This window comes from Dreissena polymorpha, chromosome 6, assembly GCF_020536995.1.
Source record: "Dreissena polymorpha isolate Duluth1 chromosome 6, UMN_Dpol_1.0, whole genome shotgun sequence".
NCBI lineage: Eukaryota > Metazoa > Mollusca > Bivalvia > Myida > Dreissenidae > Dreissena > Dreissena polymorpha.
This window is the reverse complement of record NC_068360.1, coordinates 21,373,916-21,395,129: the sequence shown is the minus strand read 5'-3', so window position 1 is coordinate 21,395,129 and position 21,214 is coordinate 21,373,916. Positions and strand designations below refer to the sequence as shown.

The 21,214-nt window shown below is 38.0% G+C and overlaps 2 protein-coding genes across 2 annotated transcripts in view; both read right to left on the bottom strand.

The window, feature by feature from the left end:
* LOC127835492 (protein PRRC2C-like) overlaps positions 1 to 18,151 on the bottom strand; it is a 29,442-nt gene extending 11,291 nt beyond the window's left edge. Inside the window, exons 1-13 of the mRNA XM_052361935.1 lie at positions 18,108 to 18,151; positions 17,109 to 17,204; positions 16,403 to 16,776; positions 13,501 to 13,670; positions 12,958 to 13,064; positions 11,612 to 12,387; positions 10,718 to 10,877; positions 9,670 to 10,311; positions 9,328 to 9,434; positions 8,795 to 9,000; positions 8,096 to 8,366; positions 3,433 to 3,641; positions 1,074 to 2,671 (exon numbers count right to left, since the gene is read on the bottom strand). Of these exons, the coding sequence (XP_052217895.1) occupies positions 3,625 to 3,641; positions 8,096 to 8,366; positions 8,795 to 9,000; positions 9,328 to 9,434; positions 9,670 to 10,311; positions 10,718 to 10,877; positions 11,612 to 12,387; positions 12,958 to 13,064; positions 13,501 to 13,670; positions 16,403 to 16,776; positions 17,109 to 17,204; positions 18,108 to 18,151 (2,970 nt within the window). The 3' untranslated portion in view covers positions 1,074 to 2,671; positions 3,433 to 3,624. The remainder of the gene's footprint in view (positions 1 to 1,073; positions 2,672 to 3,432; positions 3,642 to 8,095; positions 8,367 to 8,794; positions 9,001 to 9,327; positions 9,435 to 9,669; positions 10,312 to 10,717; positions 10,878 to 11,611; positions 12,388 to 12,957; positions 13,065 to 13,500; positions 13,671 to 16,402; positions 16,777 to 17,108; positions 17,205 to 18,107) is intronic.
* On the bottom strand, positions 17,115 to 19,656 carry LOC127835491 (protein PRRC2A-like). The gene is made up of 3 exons (XM_052361934.1): positions 19,359 to 19,656; positions 18,108 to 18,306; positions 17,115 to 17,204 (listed from the first exon to the last, which is right to left on the bottom strand). The coding sequence occupies exons 1-2, from the start codon at positions 19,654 to 19,656 to the stop codon at positions 18,161 to 18,163; spliced, it is 444 nt and encodes a 147-aa protein (XP_052217894.1). The 3' UTR covers positions 17,115 to 17,204; positions 18,108 to 18,160.
* Positions 19,657 to 21,214: the final 1,558 nt, after the last annotated feature.

Here is a 21,214-nt window from a genome sequence, read left to right as displayed (position 1 = left end):
CCTGCACAGTCCCCTTATGATAGTTAGTAAGTGTTGCAAGTATGAAAGCAATAGCTTTGATGCTTAAGGAATAAAATGGACCTAAACACAAAACTTAACCAAAATTGTCAATTTTCTAAGTATAAAAAGGGCACATAATTGTGTCAAAATGCATGCCAGAGTTATCTAACTTTGCCTGCCCAGTCCCCTCATGATAGTTAGTAAGTGTACCAAGTTTGAATGCAATAGCATTGATACTTACTGAGAAAAGTGGAACTAAACGCAAAACTTAACCAAAATTTTCAATTTTTTAAGTATAAAAAGGGCACATAATTCTGTCAAAATGCACGCCAGAGTTATCTAACTTTGCCTGCCCAGTCCCCTCATGATAGTAAGTAAGTGTACCAAGTTTGAATGCAATAGCATTGATACTTTCTGAGAAAAGTGGACCTAAACGCAAAACTTAACCGGACGCCGACGCCAACGCCAACGCCAACGCCGACGCCGACGCCGACGCCGACGCCGACGCCAAGGTGATGACAATAGCTCATAATTTTTTTTCAAAAAATAGATGAGCTAAAAAATCATAGTGTTTTGAATTAAATTGGGAAAATGGTTGTAGATTTTGCTAAACATTATTTAAAAAATGAGAATAAGTGCTATCAAGATAAATTGCACTAAGGTTCAACTTATAGAGCTGCACAAGGAAACAAACTCAATTTGTAACCTATTAACACATGTTTGGGGTCAAACCTTGAATTGAGAACTTAAGCCAGTAATTATGGAAAAAATAAACTGTTTAAGATTAGGAATGGGACTCAATTTTGGCCCCAATGTCGACAAAATGAATACCACTGTATGATCTCACCTGAAGCTCAAGAAGCTGAGCTGATATGCTGGCCTCGCTGATATTGCCAAAGGCTGAATTTGAGTTCTGATTAACTCAATGTTGCAATCAAAACATTCTTTTTCTTCCGGGACACCATGAATTGAGAACTTAAGCCAGTTATCATAAATATAGACTTTTTGAGATAAGAATGGGGCTGAATTTCGGCCCCAATTTCAACAAAATAATAAACACTGTAAGGTCTCACTTGAAGCTCTAGAAGCTGAGATGACATGCTGGCCTTGCTGATATTGCTAAGAGACGAGTTTGAGTTCTGCTTTCTTCAGGTTGCGAGTCGAAGGGCGTACTGGACCACACAACAAAACTGCTGTTATTTTTCATAGCCTTCTCTTGCATCAATTCAATGTGAGGCCTTTTGGACTCGGAGTGCTAAGTGCTCATAACAAAACCAGACGTGTTCACTTTAAGCACCTTGTTCAAAATGGTGGGCGTAATTTGCGTCTGTGGCACAACCCATGGATGTATGGATATCTTAGTGTTTACAACAAAATCTTTACTGCCTTTCTGTGTCAGCATGGATGTATTGTGCTCTGGTTGTTTACAACCAAGTCTTTACTGCCTTTCTGTGTAATCATGGATGTATTGTGCTCTGGGTGTTTACATCCAAGTCATTACTACCTTTCTGTGTCAGCATGGATGTATCGTGCTCTGAGTTCACAGCAAAGTCATTACTGCCTTTCTGTGTCAACAAGGATGTATTGTGCTCTGTGTTCACAACCAAGTCATTACTGCCTTTCTGTTTCAGCATGGATGTATTGTGCTCTGGGTGTTCACAGCATAGTCATTACTGCCTTTCTGTGTAAGCATGGATATATCTTGCTCTGGGTGTTCACAGCATAGTAATTACTGCCTTTCTGTGTCAGCATTGATATATCTTGCTCTGGGTGTTCACTGCATAGTCATGACTGCCTTTCTGTTTCAGAATGAATGTATTGTGCTCTGGGTGTTCACAGCATAGTCATTACTGCCTTTCTGTGTCAGCATGGATGTATTGTGCTCTGGGTGTTTACATCCAAGTCATGACTGCCTTTCTGTGTCAGCATGGATGTATCGTACTCTGAGTTCACAGCAAAGTCATAACTGCCTTTCTGTGTCAGCACGGATGTATTGTGCTCTGGGTGTTCACAACCAAGTCATTACCACCTTGCTTTGTCAGCATGGATGTATCGTGCTTTGGGTATTCACAACCAAGTCATTATTGCCTTTCTTTGTCAGAAATATTGCCAAAAGTCCGTTCTATTATGATATTCAGGCCGCTGAGAGGACAATCTGGGGCAGTCCGTAACCCTACTGTTGTTCAAACTATCAACAGCAGATGCATCCCACTAGGAAAGCTTACACTTTTATTGTTCCTTGATTTTCTTCCGTTCAATTTCTGTTTGTCCCATAAAGATTGGAACAACTTATTGAAATTTTTATTCTTCATGATATTTGTTGTGATGTCCAACAGCAACAACTGACTGTTAGCGTTACCATAACTACTGCTATAACTGTTTGTGTCTGTAACACTTGTCCCTTTCAGGCCCATGCGGAACTCTAGCTTAACAAAACTACCCAGGCTTATGTTTGGAAAACGTGATGTGGGCATTGCGTTTGTTCAGAACAGAATCATGCTCAGAATTTCCTGCAGAACGGAGTTGTTCAACGATGCTGACTTTTTGAGGCAGGCGGTCAAGGGGAAGGAGTTAGAAGTCAAGGGAGGGGAAAGGGTCGTTCTGGAATGGGGCCCTGCAGGCCGGACTGGTGCGGTTGCTGGGCCAACTCGATATCAATGCTGGTGCTCTGCTGAAAACAACAACAACACAGTGGGTGATAGGAACCTGTAACAAATTATATTACAATCTATAACAAACTATGCCTCTTGACTGGCTGTGAAGGTTCTCAACAACATGAATTTCTAATCTTGCATTTTATTGGTTCCTTGTCCTTAATAGCATGAACATATATACAATTAAGTCATTTTGTATTCAAACAAGATAAGAATGCAAAACTACATAATAGTAATTATCGGCTTTTGACGACATTATAAAATTAACATGCTACGCGAAGAAGACAAAGGTGTAACTATCAGCTTTTGACGCGCCACGCCCAGACGACAAAGGTGTGAAATTTTGCTCAGCGTTTTGCAGCTTTGACTTCGGATTAAAGATTGATGATTAGGTGCGAATTATAGTGTTGGGACCGACAGAATCACTTCAAATTAACGATTTTTTCGGTTAAACGAAGGTCTGATTAACTTTGAAATTTTACATTAAACAAAGAAGAACCAAAGTCGGGACCGGAAAAATACTTCGAAATAACAATGACTGTGGATTATCGGTGTTCGAAATAACGGTGTTGAAGTGTACTTAGCTGTAAATTTATATCTATAATCTTTACTCCATTTCCAGAAATGTATTTTCATAAGCCAATATGCGGATCACTTCTGTTAGAAAGTGTCATCTCAGATACATGTGGAATTCACATACCGGTAAGCTAATTAGGGAGGGTACTTTCTGACTAGACTTGATTTTCATAAAGAGGATTATTTGTTCAACGAAAAATACCTTTATGAGGAAAGTGTTGTCCATTATAAGCCTGTGCAAACTGCACAGGCTAATCTGTGATTTAAGCACATGCATTAGGCCCCATTTTCCGGATATCAAGTATGATGAGCTATGGGTCAGGGGAGTGGATGAGTCATCCTGGACTGGGGCTTCTGCAGGCCGGACTGGTGCTGTTGCTGGGCCAACTCAATATCAATGGTGATGCTGTCCTGAAAACAACAGCACAGTGGGTGATGTGAACTTGTAAAAAATGTTTATATTACAATCTATACGAAACTATGCCTCTTGATTGGTTGTGAAGGTGTTTAATAGGAAAAATTTCATTCTAATGAATTTCTAATCTGGCATTTCATTGGTTTATTGTCCTCAATAGCACGAAAATTTATAGAATCAAATCATTTCGTATCAAAACATTGTTGGCTAATAATACACTGTATACCAACCTGTATATTCATAATGATGTAATTTAATTAGCCAATATGCGGCTCCTAAATATTACAAATAGTCGTCCCAGATTAACATGTGAAGTCCACACAAGCTAATCAGGAAGGACACTTTTTGACTGGATTTTCATAGAGGATATTTCTTTTCAACAAAAATACCTTAACATATGAAATTGTTGTCCCAAATATGCCTGTGTGGATTGCACAAGCTAATCTAGGACAACGACAACAATTTAAGCACATGCATTAAGCCCCATTTTAAAGAAGTTTTTTTCCTGTATAAAAACAAAAAAATAATAGAAAATCATCTTCTTAACATTGTTTTTAAATTGTACTCATTATAGGTATCACTTTACTTTTCCATATATTGTACTGCTCATATACATCGGATTAAAATTATGTTATAGGCCACTTGCCCTTAAAGACTACACGCTGACAACACTAGTTTGCCCGTTCTTTGGTGACGCCTAAAAATCCACATTTTCACAGTAACCAATACCAAGAAATAATTTTTTTTTCAAGTAAATTGCTATCATAAACTTTGTTTGATATGTTGAGGGAAAACACAAGTTTCTGAAAACATATTACCCAAATAATTGCCCACAAACACAAATCCGATCACAGGACGTGTTTTGTGTCATGTTTTGTATCATCATTTGACCCATTCATTTTGTGAAAGAAAAATTATTCTCGAATTTTAATTATAGTGAAGAAATGAGTAGCAAACTTCTTAAAATTGCGAAAATTCTAGTCATAAACTTCTTTTAATTGTGACCCACAAAACTCTCAAATTTGAAAAAAAACAACTGATTCCATAAAAAGGAAAAATAGCCCAGAATTGTGCCCCTTCCAGAAAAACTACAACTTTAAAAAAAGTCACTGACTGATGAAACAGATGCAAAATATTGGTCAACAATTCAAGCAAGAGACTGGAATGCTACACCCCTGATCCTGAAAAATCATTTATATTAGTTGGCATCACACTTGGAGGTTTTTCAAAAAAATACTTTTTTGTGGACATGTAAATTCGTGCATTTCTTACTTGTTGAAAAAAAACACAAATTTGCTTTGATCATTTTAGTATGTGTTTGAGTAAATTTCGTTGGATCAGTTAACCCACGAAATCAACATTAATTAATGTACCACAAATTATTACAAATTTACAGTACTTAATCAACATGTTTTAAGAAATGTGTTTGACAAGATTTATTTTATTTATTTTTAATTTAAATTTATGATTGTTCATTAAGAACAATACTTTGATTTATTTTAGTCCGGTGTATTCCTTAGTTTAAATACAATGCAAACATTGATTGCTGAATAAAGTCAAAACCCAATGACTCTAACTTGCCTGGACTGACAACAAAAGTTTTAGCCATCCAGAATTCGATCCAACCGATCTGAATATACTTATGTTTACTAACATAAATCTGCAATAGATTTACATCTCCAGTTGAAGAGTATTCATACTGCCTAATCTCCGTACTACTTTCTTCTTTTGATTCAGTAAGAACAGAATTAATATACTTGACATTTTTAAGTAATCACTATTTTAAAACAGTAACACAAACAATCAAACAATGATCTTATGTAAGGAATAACGCTTAGATACAAAGCAATACATAAGCATTATATGCACATCGCCCAAGTATTAAACAACACATGTATTACTTTATTCGCTTGTGTTTTTATTTAAGAATAACATGACGACGCATAGATACAAAATTGTCTATTCCTTCAAGTTGACATATTATAACTGTAACTCTAACTATTATAGTAGATCTTAATTTTGTATAATCATAAACTGTGTATTTTGTAAACACTGTATGCTTGCTTTGTCCTCTTGGGCTTTTGGCCTTCTGGATGGATTGTTTAATAAACCATATTGTGATGCAGCCGTTCCAGCCATTATATTATAGCATCTACAAAAACGCCAGATTGTCATCTTTTACTCAAATCAATTAACGATTGAGTCAATAACATGTTTAAAATTATAGGGAGCCTTAAATCAAGTGCTCATAATCAAGTAACAGCTTTATGCGACACTAGGCGCTTTAGAGCCAGGCAAACAAAACAACGTGAAAATTGTGACGGGGACTTAAAAAAAATGAGACATTAATCCGAACCCTGCAAATTCGAGCCATTTGACATAAATGTATATGAATATTTAGCAATACAAAAATAGATGCTTCGAGGATAGTCCGAGCAAACCGGAAAGTCGAGCCAAGCAAGTTTGAGCCAACAGGTTTTGACTGTATATTATAAATTTTAGAAAATTACTATTCTGCTAATCTGTGAACAAGTCAAAATTCATAGGTTCTCGTTATCTCTTAATACATTTTATTGTATTTATTATTGCATTTTATGTTCATTCTTTCTTTATTTAAATAAAATAAGTTTCAACAATTATATAAGAATTGGTTTTCTAGATTGGATACTCGTTTACAGTAATTTATAAATATATTGAGAATTCACCTCTGTGAGAAAAGTTTAAAATAGCACAAGAGCCATTCAATTTTAAGCGCTCTGAATTCAATCACACATTGCTTACATTAGTATCTCTAAACAATTATTTTTAATTTGCATTAACATGAACACCATTGTCCCAATAACCACTTTTTAAATCGTATTGTTTGTTATACCAAATTTATTCTCATAAGAATGTATAAATACAACCCTTAAACGGACTTAACTTGAGCATCGCTCTTGAAAAACGGGACTTAATCAATGTGTAAAGTGTCTTCCCACATAAGCCAGTGGAGTCCTCATAGGCTAACCTGAGATGACACTTTTTACTAAGACCTGATTTTTGTTAAGAAACAAGAGATGTGTTCGTCAGAAACAAAATGCCCCCTACTGCGCCGCTTTTAATTAAATGTCTATTTATCTTTTGGCAGGTATAGAAATAATCTCCCTTTAAAGCTTATTACTTCCCTTGGATTTTGTTTTTGACCTTTATCATTATAGGATGGCGTTGACCTTTCACCACTCAAAATGTGCAGCTACATGAGATACACATGCATGCCAAATATCAAGTTGCTATCTTCAATATTGCAAAAGTATTTATAAAATAAGCGATTTGGGCCACATATATTTGACCTCTGACCTTGAAGGATGACCTTGACTGTTCACCACTCAAAATGTGCAGCTCCATGAGATACACATGCATGCCAAATATCAAGTTGCTATCTTCAATATTGCAAAAGTTATTGCAAATGTTAAAGTTGGGGCAAACAAACAAACACACAAACCAACAGACAGGGCAAAAAAACAATATGTCCTTCACTATAGTGGTGGGGGACATAAAAACACATATTCTTAAATAGATGCCTAAATTTGACCCTATCTATCTAAATGACATGTCTTTGTCAATAAAATGTCATTAGTGTAATAAAAAGTGAGTGGATTGGTCAATATTTTTCTATTTCTTAAATGTAACTTAGGTTTCAAATTTTACAGAAGTTGCTTGAACATTTCAACCCAAAATTAACAAGGGCTGTTTGTAAAACATGCATGCCCCCCTATATGGGCTATAAGTTGTAGTAGCAGCCATTGTGTGAATACGTTTTTTGTCACTGTGAACGGTGGTGGTGGTGGTGGTTGTGGTGGTAGTAGTAGTAGTAGTAGTAGTAGTAGTATAGTAGTATAGTAGTAGTAGAAGTAGTAGTAGTAGTAGTAGTAGTAGTAGTAGTAGTAGTAGTAGTAGTAGCAGCAGTAGTAGTAGTAGTAGTAGCAGTAGCATTACAATACCAATACTTAAGAATGATCAAATGGGAAAAGGTAACCTAGCACTGGCAGTAAATATGGGGCTCATATACAGGTCAGATTTGGAATCTCTGCTGTTAAATGAGATTTTAAATTAATTAAAGGGAGGCAAATGCTGTAATAAAAAGAACATGCATAAACGGTAGTTGTTTCCCTTGTTTGAACCATGCTAAATCCTTAAAATGCCTATTTCCAGTAACTGTGACCTTCACCTGTGACCTTAACCTTTGACCTAGTGACCTCAAAATCAATAGGGGTCATTTGCGAGTCATGATCAATGTACCTATGAAGTTTCATGATCCTAGCCCCAAGCGTTCTTGAGTTATCATACGGAAACCACCTGGTGGACGGACGGACCGACCGACATGAGCAAAGCAATATACCTCCTCGAAGGGGAGCATAAAAATTGGCAAATCATGCTACAAAACTGCAATTGACATATTCTGCACACAAACCTTTTCCCATCTCCATATCATGGCCCTGTTTCCCATCACCACTAACAACAGTCGGGATGTTATTGGACATCGTGTTGTCCCAGTTGCCAATCGACATGAAGGGGCCAGAACTCTGTCCATCCTCTTCCAGCTGGTCCTGCCCGCGAGGCTTACCTCCCTTGTCGCCTCTCAACTGTTCCCTCTGCTTGGCAAACCTTGGGGGCAATTTGGTGTGCTTGAAGTTGCGTGTCTTGTCAGCTGCCGTGTGAACGCCTTTGGGTTTAGCCACAACCTAAAATCAAAAGATTGTCCACATTAATATTCATATGAATTAAATTAAAACATGTTTTATTGACTTACATTCTTTACATCTTGTTATTAATTTATTCATAGTTATTTTAGTGTACAGTAGATCTCTACAGCTATTATTGAAATACCATAACAGCCAGGGGCTAAAAAGCAATTTTTTACAGTCAAATTGAAGCTGAAATAAATTATTGTCTCGTACAACTTTTCAGAAAATTTCCAACCTTAATCTACTGGTTGCATCGTAAAAAAACCAATAAAGGAAGCTGCTTTTAAAATAATTTTTAACATTTGATACGACAATTTGGACTTTCCAAAAATTATACGAAGCACTAGTAAAAATCCTTTTACTAATATTGCAAACATATGATAATAGCCCCAAAAATCCTACCAAGAACTACATGTATATCTCACCTTTGACACTACGTCCTTGGACTTCCTGCTGACAGGTGCCTGTTCCTGACTCTCGATGGCCAGTTTTCGTATCTCGGCCTCCTGGGCCTTCTGTTTGTTCTTGATGGTCTTTCGGCTCTGCACCTCCTGGAAACCTTCATTGCTTTCGTACAGGAACGCTGGGTCGTCAATGGTAACATCTGGCACGTTGTCGATGACTACTACTCCTGTAGAATAAAGATTGAACGTCTTGATTTATCAATACAGAAGCACAGTTGTTGTTTTTAAATAATTTGATATCACTTTTAGATATTCTTATTTAAGTATTATCATAACCTATATTGATAATTTATTTCCAAAGCTATTTAACTGTGTGTTTATGTTAATTAAATAAACACTTGTTATCTTCCAAGTTTCAAAGTTTGCTCAGGGTCTAGTTTGATAGAATCATTTTCTGTTCATGGGATTGACAGATATGACAGACATCATCGCAAACTTTGGAAATATTAAAGTCCATTAGTAAGTGCTATATTATTAATGATTTCAATCAATACCTGCTATATTTGTGAGGTCAATGTTGGCCAGGGCATCTTCCCTTTTCTTCTCAGACTTCAATGGCTTTGAAACGTCAGTTAAATCACCTTTTTTGGAGAACTTTCCTCTAAAATAATAGATAACAACATAAATTCAATGCACATTGGTGCTGATCAACAATGAACATGCAACCATTCAATAACATATTCCTTTGCATGTCGATAAACAGGTTGTGTTATAACTTTTATTACTGTCGCTTTTGTCAAACGCTTTACATATAACATGCAGACAGTTCCAATCTTTCTTTCTTTTGTAAAATCAGTACAATTGATGCTGATAACCAATGTGATATAATGACTTACTTCTCACTTATACCAGAGGAAAGGGCGCTGTCAATGGCTGCCTGGTCGTTCGGGACAATGCCATCCACTCGGAACACCTGGCTACCACTCATGCTATCTCGTTTGGTCTGGGAATGTGGGGGTCGTTTGCCCCCACCCCGCCCGTTTTTTGGAGGGGTAGCGTACCCATTTTTTGTCAGCGAGGAGTTGGGCATCCTCTCTTTATGAAAGTTTTTTGGATTTTCATAATTTTTGTTACTATTATTACCACTAACATTTCCACCACCACCACCACCCACAAAGCTGTTCTGATCACTGGCATTCATGCGGCGATTTTGACCCCCACGATCACCCTGTGGCGGCCGCTGACTAGAGAAGCTCTTCTTCTGATCGCGCTGCTTATCACGGCCGTCCTTTAAATCGTTCTTTGAATCGCGTCGCTCGTTCACATCACTGCTCTCTGACGCTGTCTCCCAATCATCAACTCCCGCCTCAGACGAGTTTTGCTTGGCAAGTGGCTGGTTTCTACCATTGCTGTTGGGCACTATGGGACCACCACGACCCCTGCCTCTGCCCCTCCCTCTCTCAAACCCACCACCCCTCTCTCCCCGCCCGCGGGCAAATCTGGGAGGTGGGGACGCTCTGTCTCCTCGTCTGTCACGCCTGAAAAGGGTAATGTGGGTAGTTTAAATTTTAAGGCTTCTAATAAGCGCAAAGGGACTGCAGGAAAGTACTTTCCAAAACTGACTGTGGTTTCAAATGAAACCTTTTTTCAATAATACATCTACTGGTTGTTGTTTTTCTATGTCTATTTTAATGGAGGCGATGGAAGAATATTTCAGAAGTTTGCTCAGTGTCCCAAGTATTTGAATCATATTTCTCATAGGATTGACAGATATGACTAGCATCATTGCAAACTTTGTACAAACACGATTATTTTCTCAATTCTACTCTTTAACTTTCAATAAAATGAAATAAAAGTGTTTAAGACATAAACATGTCACATATCTCAGAACTTAATGAAAACCAACCCTACACAAGAGATTGTAAGATTACAGCAACTACAGACCTATTATCACTGCGGTATTGCTGATCCTCGGGGGGTCCACGGAATTCCTTGTTTGGGGGTCGCCCAAACCCGCCTCCACGAGTGGGTGGGGCTGAGTTGTACCTGCGATCATCCCTTGCACCTCTGCCACTGCCTCGACCACCCCTCATGGCAGAGCCACCTAGGGTAGATAAAAACAGATGACGGAAAGATCTAGCATCATACACAGTTTATCACTTTATTTTGAAGCAAACGCAGGACAATTTATAATTAACAAGAGCTGTCAAAGGACAGCGCGCTCTACTATTTGAGTGCTTGACAGTATAACGCAAGCCATCATGGAGAGGGGGGGGTATAATGTGGGTCATTAAATAGCTGATCTTTCAATAAATAAGGAAACATTTTTTTTGGGGGGTGGGGGGATTCTGGGGTGGGGGATGGTTTGGGTGGAGTGCATTGTGGTATGTCAGGTAAGTGTTGTTTTGTCAAAGTATGGATCAAATGTGATCATAAATAAAGAAGTTATGGCAATTTAAGCAAAATGTTCAATTATCTAAGTATAAAAGGGACCATAATTCTGTAATTCTGTCAAAATGCTTGATACAGTTGTCTGCTCTTGTTTATAGATTGGGATCATGTTGGTAAAGAAGTATGCAAAATATAAAAGCAATAAGTCAAAGGACATGGGAAATATTTGGGGTAGAACGCAAACTTTAACATTTGCACGCTAACGGGAACGCCGGGGTGAGTAGGATAGCTTCACTATATATATTTCATATATATATAATAGTCGAGCTAAAAATGTCAATGATGTATCACCAGTTTCAAATTAAATATCAAGTCAAAGTCAAAGATTTTTCAGTCAACAGCAATTTTTCTAACTGGTTTCAAATAAAACTACCACCAGATCCCTACCTCTGCCCCTTCTAGAGGGTTCACCCTTAGGTATGAACTGCTCATCGCCACGTGGTGACCTTGGATCCTTTGGGTAGCGCTCATCATTCCCCTCATCCACACTACGCCTACCGCCCTTATCCCTAGGCTGAGATTCACGTCTACCATCGTGGGGCTTTGCAGAGTCCCGTTGAATGGAATCTTTCCCATGACCAACTGACACCTCTGCCCTGCCAGCCGTGGAATCGCCACTGACAGAGCTAACTTCCTCCGTAGACAGATCACTCTCGTCATCCTTGTCCCTACGCCTGTTTGGAACTTCCTCAACTTCCTCTGTGTCTCCCCAGTTTCCCATAGAGAAGGGCTTTACCTGGTCTGCATATGTCGCAGCCCCTCTTCTATGCCCCATGTCATCTCGCCTGCTGTCCCTGTCCGTATCATTATCATACCTGAACTCGTTAGACCGGCCCCTGCCAGGGACAGCCCCACCCCTACGGTCCCCTCTCTCTGGTCGCCCGAAGCCCCTTTCTCCCATACTGGAGCCCCTGCCACCCCTTCCTCGCCCGCGGCTTCTTGATGTCCCCCGAACAAACTCGCGGCTGCCTCGCGGTGCGTTCCTCTGCCTACTGTCGTATCTGTCACTGCGGTTATCATACTTGTCTCGAGGTGGTTCGTCTCTCATTCTCTTGGCAGGAGGATGGGACCTGTCACCATGTTCTCTGTCCTGTTTGTTCTCCTTATTTCGGTCCCTTTGTTCGTTTTTGGGTGTCTTCTCCAGTGTATCTGATTTGGTATCCCTAGCAAACAATAAACTTCTACAATCAGTTAAATAGCCACTATGGTGAAGTATTTTTATTTAGTTTCCCTACTAACAAAAAGCAATTCCATGATGCAATATGAAACTATTGTTCTTCTTGAACTGGTTTATTTTTGCTGAATAAAAGTCTGAGGCATATAATAATACCATAACTGCAGTAATGAGGCAACCTTCATTTAACAAAAAAGCCAGCAACATCTTTAACTGTATCGTCTAATTTATTTTTTCCCTTGGATTACTACCAGAAACGTTCTGTATATTCTTAGACTTTTGCAGACATTAAATTTTGGAGATTCCTAAAATCTGGCATTTTCCTTTATCTTCAATTCATGGATTTTATGCTAATGTCTGATATGAGACTTCAGACATAAATTTTCGTAACACATTTGATTTCGTGGTTGAGAAGGCTGACGAAAATCTAAGAAAATGCGTGACCCACACACAAAAAATTGCTTCCACAGTATATGTTTACTGTTTTTGATATCAGATGTCAAATGACTTCAATAGAATTCAAAAGAGTCTTGAGATTGCATGATACCCAAAAGATTACCTGTCCGGTTTTATAGCATCTGGGCTCTCTGTCTTCTTCACATCCTCAGCCAAATCTTTCAGGTCCTTCGCCTTGTTTGGGGATGAGAACGTTTCCTTTGTAGAATCCTGCAAAAACATGTGTATCATTCTTATATATTTTTAAACAAAACCTTGTTTTCATATTATGAGGCAAGAACATAATTACTTTATGCTAATATAACTTGTAAATGCATCAAAAACAACAACTTTCTCGTTACTAGCTAGTGCAACATAAACTCTGTCCTCCAAAGTAACCTGCACATAAGGTTGGATTGTAAACAGCACAACACTTTGGTTTATCATTTGCTTTCTCTACATTATTGTGGAAACAATGTTATAGACTTAATATGAATGTAAAATTAATAATTTTCAATAAGTTTCAAAACTTTGAACCTAAAAATCATTCCAGATATGGCAAAATAAGAACCCGTTATCACAGACTGACATGCCTGTTTATTTCAAGAAATGGCAAGAAATTCCTAAACTATCTTCATTCCATATGGTCTACACAACATTCTCTTACTTTGGCAGCTGAGTGGTCCTCATTTTTGTCGCTGGCAGGCGATTCGTGGGAATCTGCCTTTGAGAGCGTGGATGCAGGCCTCTTCAGGGAGACAAAGTTGCTCTGGGCTGGAGTATTCTGCTGAGATTCACGCAGGGTGATTGGGGGAGGGGCATTGTGGAAGTCTCGCTCTGAAACATTTCAAGCACTTTTTAGTTGTTTCATTCTAACGTGGTTTTCAATGACGAAAGGTTAGTTTCTTACATAGGATGAATTGAGAACTGTTATTTTAACATTTTGAAAGTAAAATTCCAAACCAAGCTGGATAAAACATTTCAAAATAACAAAACAATTTAAAACAAGAGATTGCCAAGCAATATTGTCCCCTACGGTGAAACTCCACCATTGTCAGTTATTTTATAAATTTATATATATACCAGGGTTTTCCACAGGCCATTTAGCGGTTCCTCGCCGGAGCGCTTGAATTTTGAAATCAGAGTAGCCGGGGCGCTTGAAATTTTCCGATCAGTGTATTTTTACAGTAAAAGAAAATGGAGAATGTCAAGAAAATCAAGGTTTCTTTATCAGTGTATCAATATTCCCTGTTTTAAAAGAGCACTTGGTACCTACTTTCGCATGTTATAGCCATAAACACCACATGGGGTCATAGATAATCCACTGATAGGAGAAAGCATGATGCGCGTATCAATTATTCTAGCCACATTAAACAGTCATTTATGAAGACAAGGATGTATCACAGGAAACTCTCGGGTAACTTTCCAGTCGTCAAACTGTGATGTTCATCGTCCAATTGGTTACGCGAATGCTTATGAGGGCGGGGTTAACTATCGATAATTATTTTTGATTGACGTCGGGCACGAAGTAAGAGTTTATCGCAGCTTGATTAGCAAGGAGTTGTACCATTCACGTAATATAAAACCGGTAACTAGAACAGTACATTAAAGACGGTTTTGGGCATCATCATCACACCTTTTTACTGTAAACAAGTGTTACTCATGACACATAATACGAGAAATTAATTGCAAGTGGTAAGCAATTACTTACTTGTAGCGAGTAAGTTGTACAAATAACTCCCGGTAACAATTATGCAATAACAATTTAATTCCAGTACATGTTTATTTCATCATGTCCATTTGTAGAACTGACATTTATTAGACACGTAATGCGCTTTAACAAATAATCGTTGAATTAATTACGCACAACTGTAAATGTTTCGTTCAATTTTCAAATGAGCATTATCAATTTGTAATCCAAAACAAGCTTCCGAATTTTAATGCTAACGCGACATTAACAAATTGTAGCGTCATATAACCAGTATATTATCCTTTGTCTCAATAAAAAGCGCGCGAAAAATATGCAGACATGTAGAACGTCACATGGAAAGTGTGGATGTATTTTGTGCTGTATAAAAACATGTCAAGCGATTTACGCTGTGTTCTGTGGAAATCCTGATAGGATGATATTTCATCACATCTTTAAATAGTAACACATGCCAAAATTTATTTGATACTTAAGAAAAAATGGCAACTTTTTTAAAATTCTTCAGCACTTTTATCGTGAATATTTACCAGAATTTGCTTTAAAACTGGAATATACGGGATTATCAGGTAATGAGTAGCAACTGGAAAAGTAGTAAGTATGCAGTAATAGATCGAAGGTATGGTTGATACGGATTAATTAAGGCATTGATCGAGACAGGATTATGCGTATCTATGCGGGAAAGGGTAAAATATAAATACAGGTTAAAACATATAGACACTTAAAATTTATTTGATACAATAGAAAAACGGCAAGGTTTGTGTTAAAGAATTAATTGAGAGCTTTATCGTCAGTTTTTACCAGAAAGTGAATTATAAAACCGGAATAAACGGGATTATCGGGTTATAAATAGAAACTTCAAAAGTAGTAAGTATACAGTAATAGTCGGGTTGAAACGGATGTATTCCGGACACGTTAGAGTCGGGATTTTACTATCTATGCGATTTTTTTAAAAAACAATTAAACAATATATTATATATTTTTAAATGACTGGGGGATTTTCTTGAAGAGTCATAGCACACCAAATGACGTCTTTTGACGCTGTTTTATTTTGAGTTATAACTCACCACAGAACGTCAATTTACACATTAAATAAAAATAAAATCAACGTCCGGAGGGGACACCCCTCCCAAACCACCCCTATCAATCCCGGGGCACCTGACAAAAATCCTGTGGAAAGCACTGATATATATATATTTGTTGCCATAGCAACCAAAATTCTTGAAGTAGGAAAAAAATGAAATGACAGGCATCATCTCCATATTGCCATCATCTATCCATGTTTTAAGTTTCATGAAAAAGTATGAAGAACTTTTAAAGTTATTGCAGGATCCAGAAGTGTGACGCACTGACAGACAGAGCCCAAATCATAAGTCCCCTCCAGTTTCACCGGTAAGGGACATAAAAGACTCATCCTTGAGTACACTTAACTTCCAAAAAACCCACTTATATGTCAGTAAACACAATGATGGCCCATTTTATAAACAAATAGTAGTTTCATTCAAATAATAATGGTCGATATGGTATGTGATTTTGAAAGATTATAAACTTGTCAGCTTTGTATGTACTAGAAATTTGTTAAAAAGCTCGCTTATTCCCGGATATGTGAAATCAACTGTTTAGCTTAAACTCATTTATATAACAACAACCATGCAGTTATATTTTAAGAAAGTCTTCAACTATTTTTGTACTTGAAAAGCAAGCTCTGCTCAATCAAGGTCCAATCAAAAATTCATAACAAACAAGGTGTTCACTACATTAAATAGAATAATCCCCATCCCAATCCGCATTTAGCACTAATAATACACAAGTCATCGATTTTACTTTGTGAAAAGAACAAGTAGCTTGACCAACAAACACATACTATGTCGATTGTCCTCCTGCTTCATTGGTGACATGTTCCACACATTGTCTGGATCCCTCTTTTTACGATCCTGCCTCCCATCCTTTCTTTCACCTCTATCAGACTTCTCGCGGGACTTGTCAGGGCGGTCCCAATGATTCTCCTTTTGTTTAGAGTCAGCCTTGTTCCTAGAGTCCCTTGTGTCGTAGGAACGGTCGGACTTCTCCTGGCGACTATCGCGTCTTTCGATGTGCCCATCTCTCGAGTCATGAGAAGTCTGCCTGTCAGGGTGTTTATCGCGAGGTTTATCATCACGTGTGGGAGGTTCATGGTCTCTGGGCTTGCTGTCCACCTTGTCATCACGATCATCTTTGGATTTGTTTCCTCTGCTCTCACTGAAAAAACAACATTTACATCAAAAGTAATTTTTATTGATTGGATAAGTACATCAAGTGAGCAGAATTGTTTAAACATTTCAGCACTGAAGAGGTTCCCATATCACAAATGCTCAATAAATGCTAAAATTTACAAAATATAGGATCATACTCAGTAGGGTATTAGAGACAGTTTATTAAACGAATAGAAGTACCTAAACACAAATACACATAATTTAAAGGTGAGGAGTTAAAATAGAGATGATCATCAAGCAAACAAAAACAGTGTGCATAAAAGTTTTAATCATTAGAAGGAGGAAGAAGACTGATAAATGCCCAGATAAATAGAGCACCTATCCTCGTTTTCCTGATCCGATATATCCTCATACTGACTGTTGCTGTGATGTAAATAGTCCATGGGGCCAGCTCGGTTTGACTTCGGGTAATCTCTGAAGGCATTCAATTGAATCACATTACAAACCATAGTTTGACCTAAATTTCAATAGGAATTATCTACTGTTCAAGGTCACTGCATCTTCAAAGTATGAGGCCCATCACTCAATCATTTGATGACATATCAAACGGAAACCAATTTAACACAAATCGACATAGTGAGAGCGACCTTTGACCCAGTGACTCAAATATCAATAGGGGTCATCTACTGTCCAGGGCAAATGTACATGTGAAGTTTAAAGCAAATCAGTGAATCAGTTGACGAATAATTGATAGGAAACAATTTCCAGCGCAGTAATTTTGGGCAAAAACAAGAGATGTGTTTGTCAGAAACACAATACCCCCTATTGCGCCACTTTTAAGACATATATTTGACCTTTGACCTTGACTTTTCACCACTCAAAATGTGCAGCTCCATGCGATACACATGCATGCAAAATATCAAGTTGCTATCTTCAATATTGCAAAAGTGATGGGCAATGTTGAAGTTTTCGGACGGACGGACATACAGACAGACAGTTCAACTGTTATTTGCAACCCTACCTGGGGCATAAAAAAGTCACTGGAGAAGCACACTATAATATGACCAAAATCACACACACACACACAAACAAATCAGTATTGTGGTTTAAGCATTTGCTGCTGTAGCCTGAAGGCCAACTTCCTTATAAACAGTAATAGAAAAGAATTGTTACCACTGAATGAGGCATTTAAATAAAGGATGTTTGCTCAGCGTCTAGTTTGATAGAATCATAGTCTATTCATAGGATTGACAGATATGACAGACATCATCGCAAACTGTGTCCACAAGTCACAAGTGAGTTTAGCCATCATAATATGACCAAAATACTTTTGAAAACAAATGACCAAAGCAGTATTGTGATGAAAGCAACCGTTACCTTCTGTAGTCATCCTGTTCCCCGTACATGCGTGGTTCAAACATTTGCTGCTGTCACCTCATCGCCTCCTCGTACTGCTGCTGCTGTTGCTGCTGATATGACGCAGCCCTGCTGTCACGCTCCTCCTGGCTCTCTGTGCCCGAGCCGTGACTGTCCGTACGTGTGCGACGTGGTGGCATACCTGGGTACATGTGCATACCTGAAATGATGGGACAAATAAGGACACAATGGAACAAATGAGGACAAAGAGGGACAAATGAGGGCATAATTAGACAAGAGGGCCTGAAAGGCCCAAAGTCGCTCACCTGAGATTCAAAGGAACTGACCTGTTCTGTGCAGCCCAAGATGTCATTAGAACAAAATGTTTTACCAACTTTCATGACTAGTGAACACCCTGGCAGCCACGTTTTTCAACAGACCAGAACCATTTTCATACACATCCAAGATATCATTTAAACAAATATACTGACAAAGTTTCATGAAGATTCATAAGTCCAAATAAGGCAAAATGCCCCTCCCATTGGTTTTTCATGTTTTTCAAGCAACTGGAACCACTTTCTAACTTGTCCAAAATATAATTGGGACAAATCTTCTGACAAAGTTTCATGATGATCGTACAATGAATATGGCTTCTAGAGTGTTAACAAGGTTTAACTATAGCTATATGAGGAAAAATGCCACGCCCCCTTGGCGGCCATGTTTTTCCACCAACCTGAACCATTTTCAAACTCATCCAAGATAACATTGGGACAAATCATCTGACCAAGTTTCATGATGATCGACAATAAATGTGGCCTCTAGAGTGTTAACAAGGTTTTACTAAAGCAGAATATAAAGCCAGATTAGGAAAAATGCCCCGCCCCCTGGTGGCCATGTTTTTTAAGCAACCGAAACCATTTTCGAACTCATCCGAGATATCATTAGGACAAATCTTCTGACCAAGTTTCATGAAGATCGGAAAATAAATGTGGCCTCTAGATTGTTAACAAGATTTTTCTATAGCCATATAAGGAAAAATGCCCCGCCCCTTGGCAGCCATGTTTTTCAAGCAAACGTAACCATTTTCGAACTCATCCAAGATATCATTGAGACCAATCTTCTGACCAAATTTCATGAAGATTGGACAATAAATGTGGCCTCTTGAGTATTGTTTAAATTCATTCAAAATGACAAAATCATATGGAATCGGGTAGTATATATATTTTTAAGTAATATGCATCATAGCAAATGAAATACAAATTTTAAACATACCCTGCATGTCCATTGGTGGTCTTGGACCATATCCCATGAACTGCTGCATGGGGTTCCAATATGGGGCACCCCATGAGGTTGGTGGCCCCTGTCCAGGCCTCATCTGGGCCCCAGGGTGGGGCTGGGGGGAGGTGGGCGTGGCCTGGGACGACTGGGGAGAGTGCGGGGGCTGACTGCGTGGCGAGGTTACCCCCTGCTGATCCCCTCCAGAGTGCTGTTTCTGGAAACGAGGTGGCATGCCAGGCCGGGAGTAGGCCTTGTGCTGGCTCTGAGAACCCTGCAGGGCAATGGGCAACATAAGATTACAATGCAAGTTAAGTGAAGTCTGAACTTTAAAATGGCGTCTTTAGATATATTCTATAGAGTGGTGATTGAATATACAAAACTTGCTAAAACACAGAAAAGAGAGTTGTTACGTTTGTATTAGGTTAAGTGAAATATCTTTAAAAAGTATTAGGTATTTCTGATATTTCAATTCACACGACAAATATACTTTATTTACCTGTTTATGTTGATCATGTTAAATTAAAAAAAATATTTTTTTATTCCATGGAATAAAAATTATTAGGTCCTTAAAATTCAGCCAGTGTTGATATGGATGTTAACATAAAATGACAAACTAAGACATTTCAATCATCATTTAAGCACCTTCAATTGGGAAGTTTGAATGCCCATTTGGGAAAAACATATTGGGAATGGGGCAGAATACAACCCCATTTTCAACAAAAAGAAACCCTTAAGAGTCGAAGTTAAAAAAAATATTCTGAACATGGAACAGGCTTAATCAGAAAAATTCTTAAGGTATGATGATAAGACATCACAAAACTTGCTGAAACACTGAAAAGCCACATAAGGAAGTTGTAAAGTTTGTGTTTTTTATTAACCCTTTGCATGCTGGGAAATTTGTCGTCTGCTAAAATGTCGTCTGCTAAATTTCTAAAATTAGCATTTTCTTCGAGTTTTTTCAAAGAATATTATCAGAATAGCAAACAGTTTGGATCCTGATGAGACGCCACGTTCTGTGGCGTCTCATCTGGATCCAAACTGTTTGCAAAGGCCTTCAAAATTCGGTTCCCGCACTGAAAGGGTTAAGTGAAGCATCTTGAAAGAGTATAAAGCGTTTATTCAAATCACCTTTACACAAATACTTAACTAAAGGTTTATGCTGATCATGTTATTAGTTTATTATAAGTTTGAATTAAACTTTTTATCAAATCAAAATATGTTAGTGCTTTCAGACACCCGAGAGTCGACAAAATGTTTGTCATCATAGACAAACTATGACATTTCAATCATCATCAAGCATTTACAATTTTTTTTAATGGTTCATGTTGCTCAAAATTTAAAAAGAACATCCATCTTTCAACAGTATCCAGATTAAGTTTGCAAATCCAGATTATTTGCAAACTTATTTTTTTTATTTATTGAACAATTGTTATGAAATTTTGCATATTTGTAGGGGGCATTGTGTACATACATATAATTGAAAAAAAAGAGTTAAAATGTTTTTAGAAAGTAGAGTTATTTGATGATAAAGTTGCCATCCCCCGTGGGATCCCAACGGGGTTTTGGTTCCCCCGTTAAGAATTGCCATTTTCCAACGGGAGATTTTTCCAGACGGGAGAATTTTATCTATATTTTACAAAAAATGTAATTTAAATGTTATGCTTTGTTTTCTGTTTAAATGTTTACAAATACACATGCTGAAGTCATAATTGTAAGAAATAAGTACTTAAATAAGAAAATAAAGTGTTTGTAGATTTTCTTCCCCCGTTGGAGTTTTACGGGAGCTCCCGTGAAACTCCCATTTCCATTAAACATCCGTGGGAGGTTTGACGGGGGACCCCGTCAATCCC

What these genes read in the sequence shown, in the direction of transcription:
- LOC127835491 (XM_052361934.1), bottom strand. Translation starts at nt 19,656, where the DNA reads ATGTTGCCCATTGCCCTGCAGGGTTCTCAGAGCCAGCACAAGGCCTAC. An exon ending in ACCACCAATGGACATGCAGG is followed by an intron (nt 18,307 to 19,358) that starts GTATGTTTAAAA and finishes CCATCATTTCAG; the next exon opens with GTATGCACATGTACCCAGGT.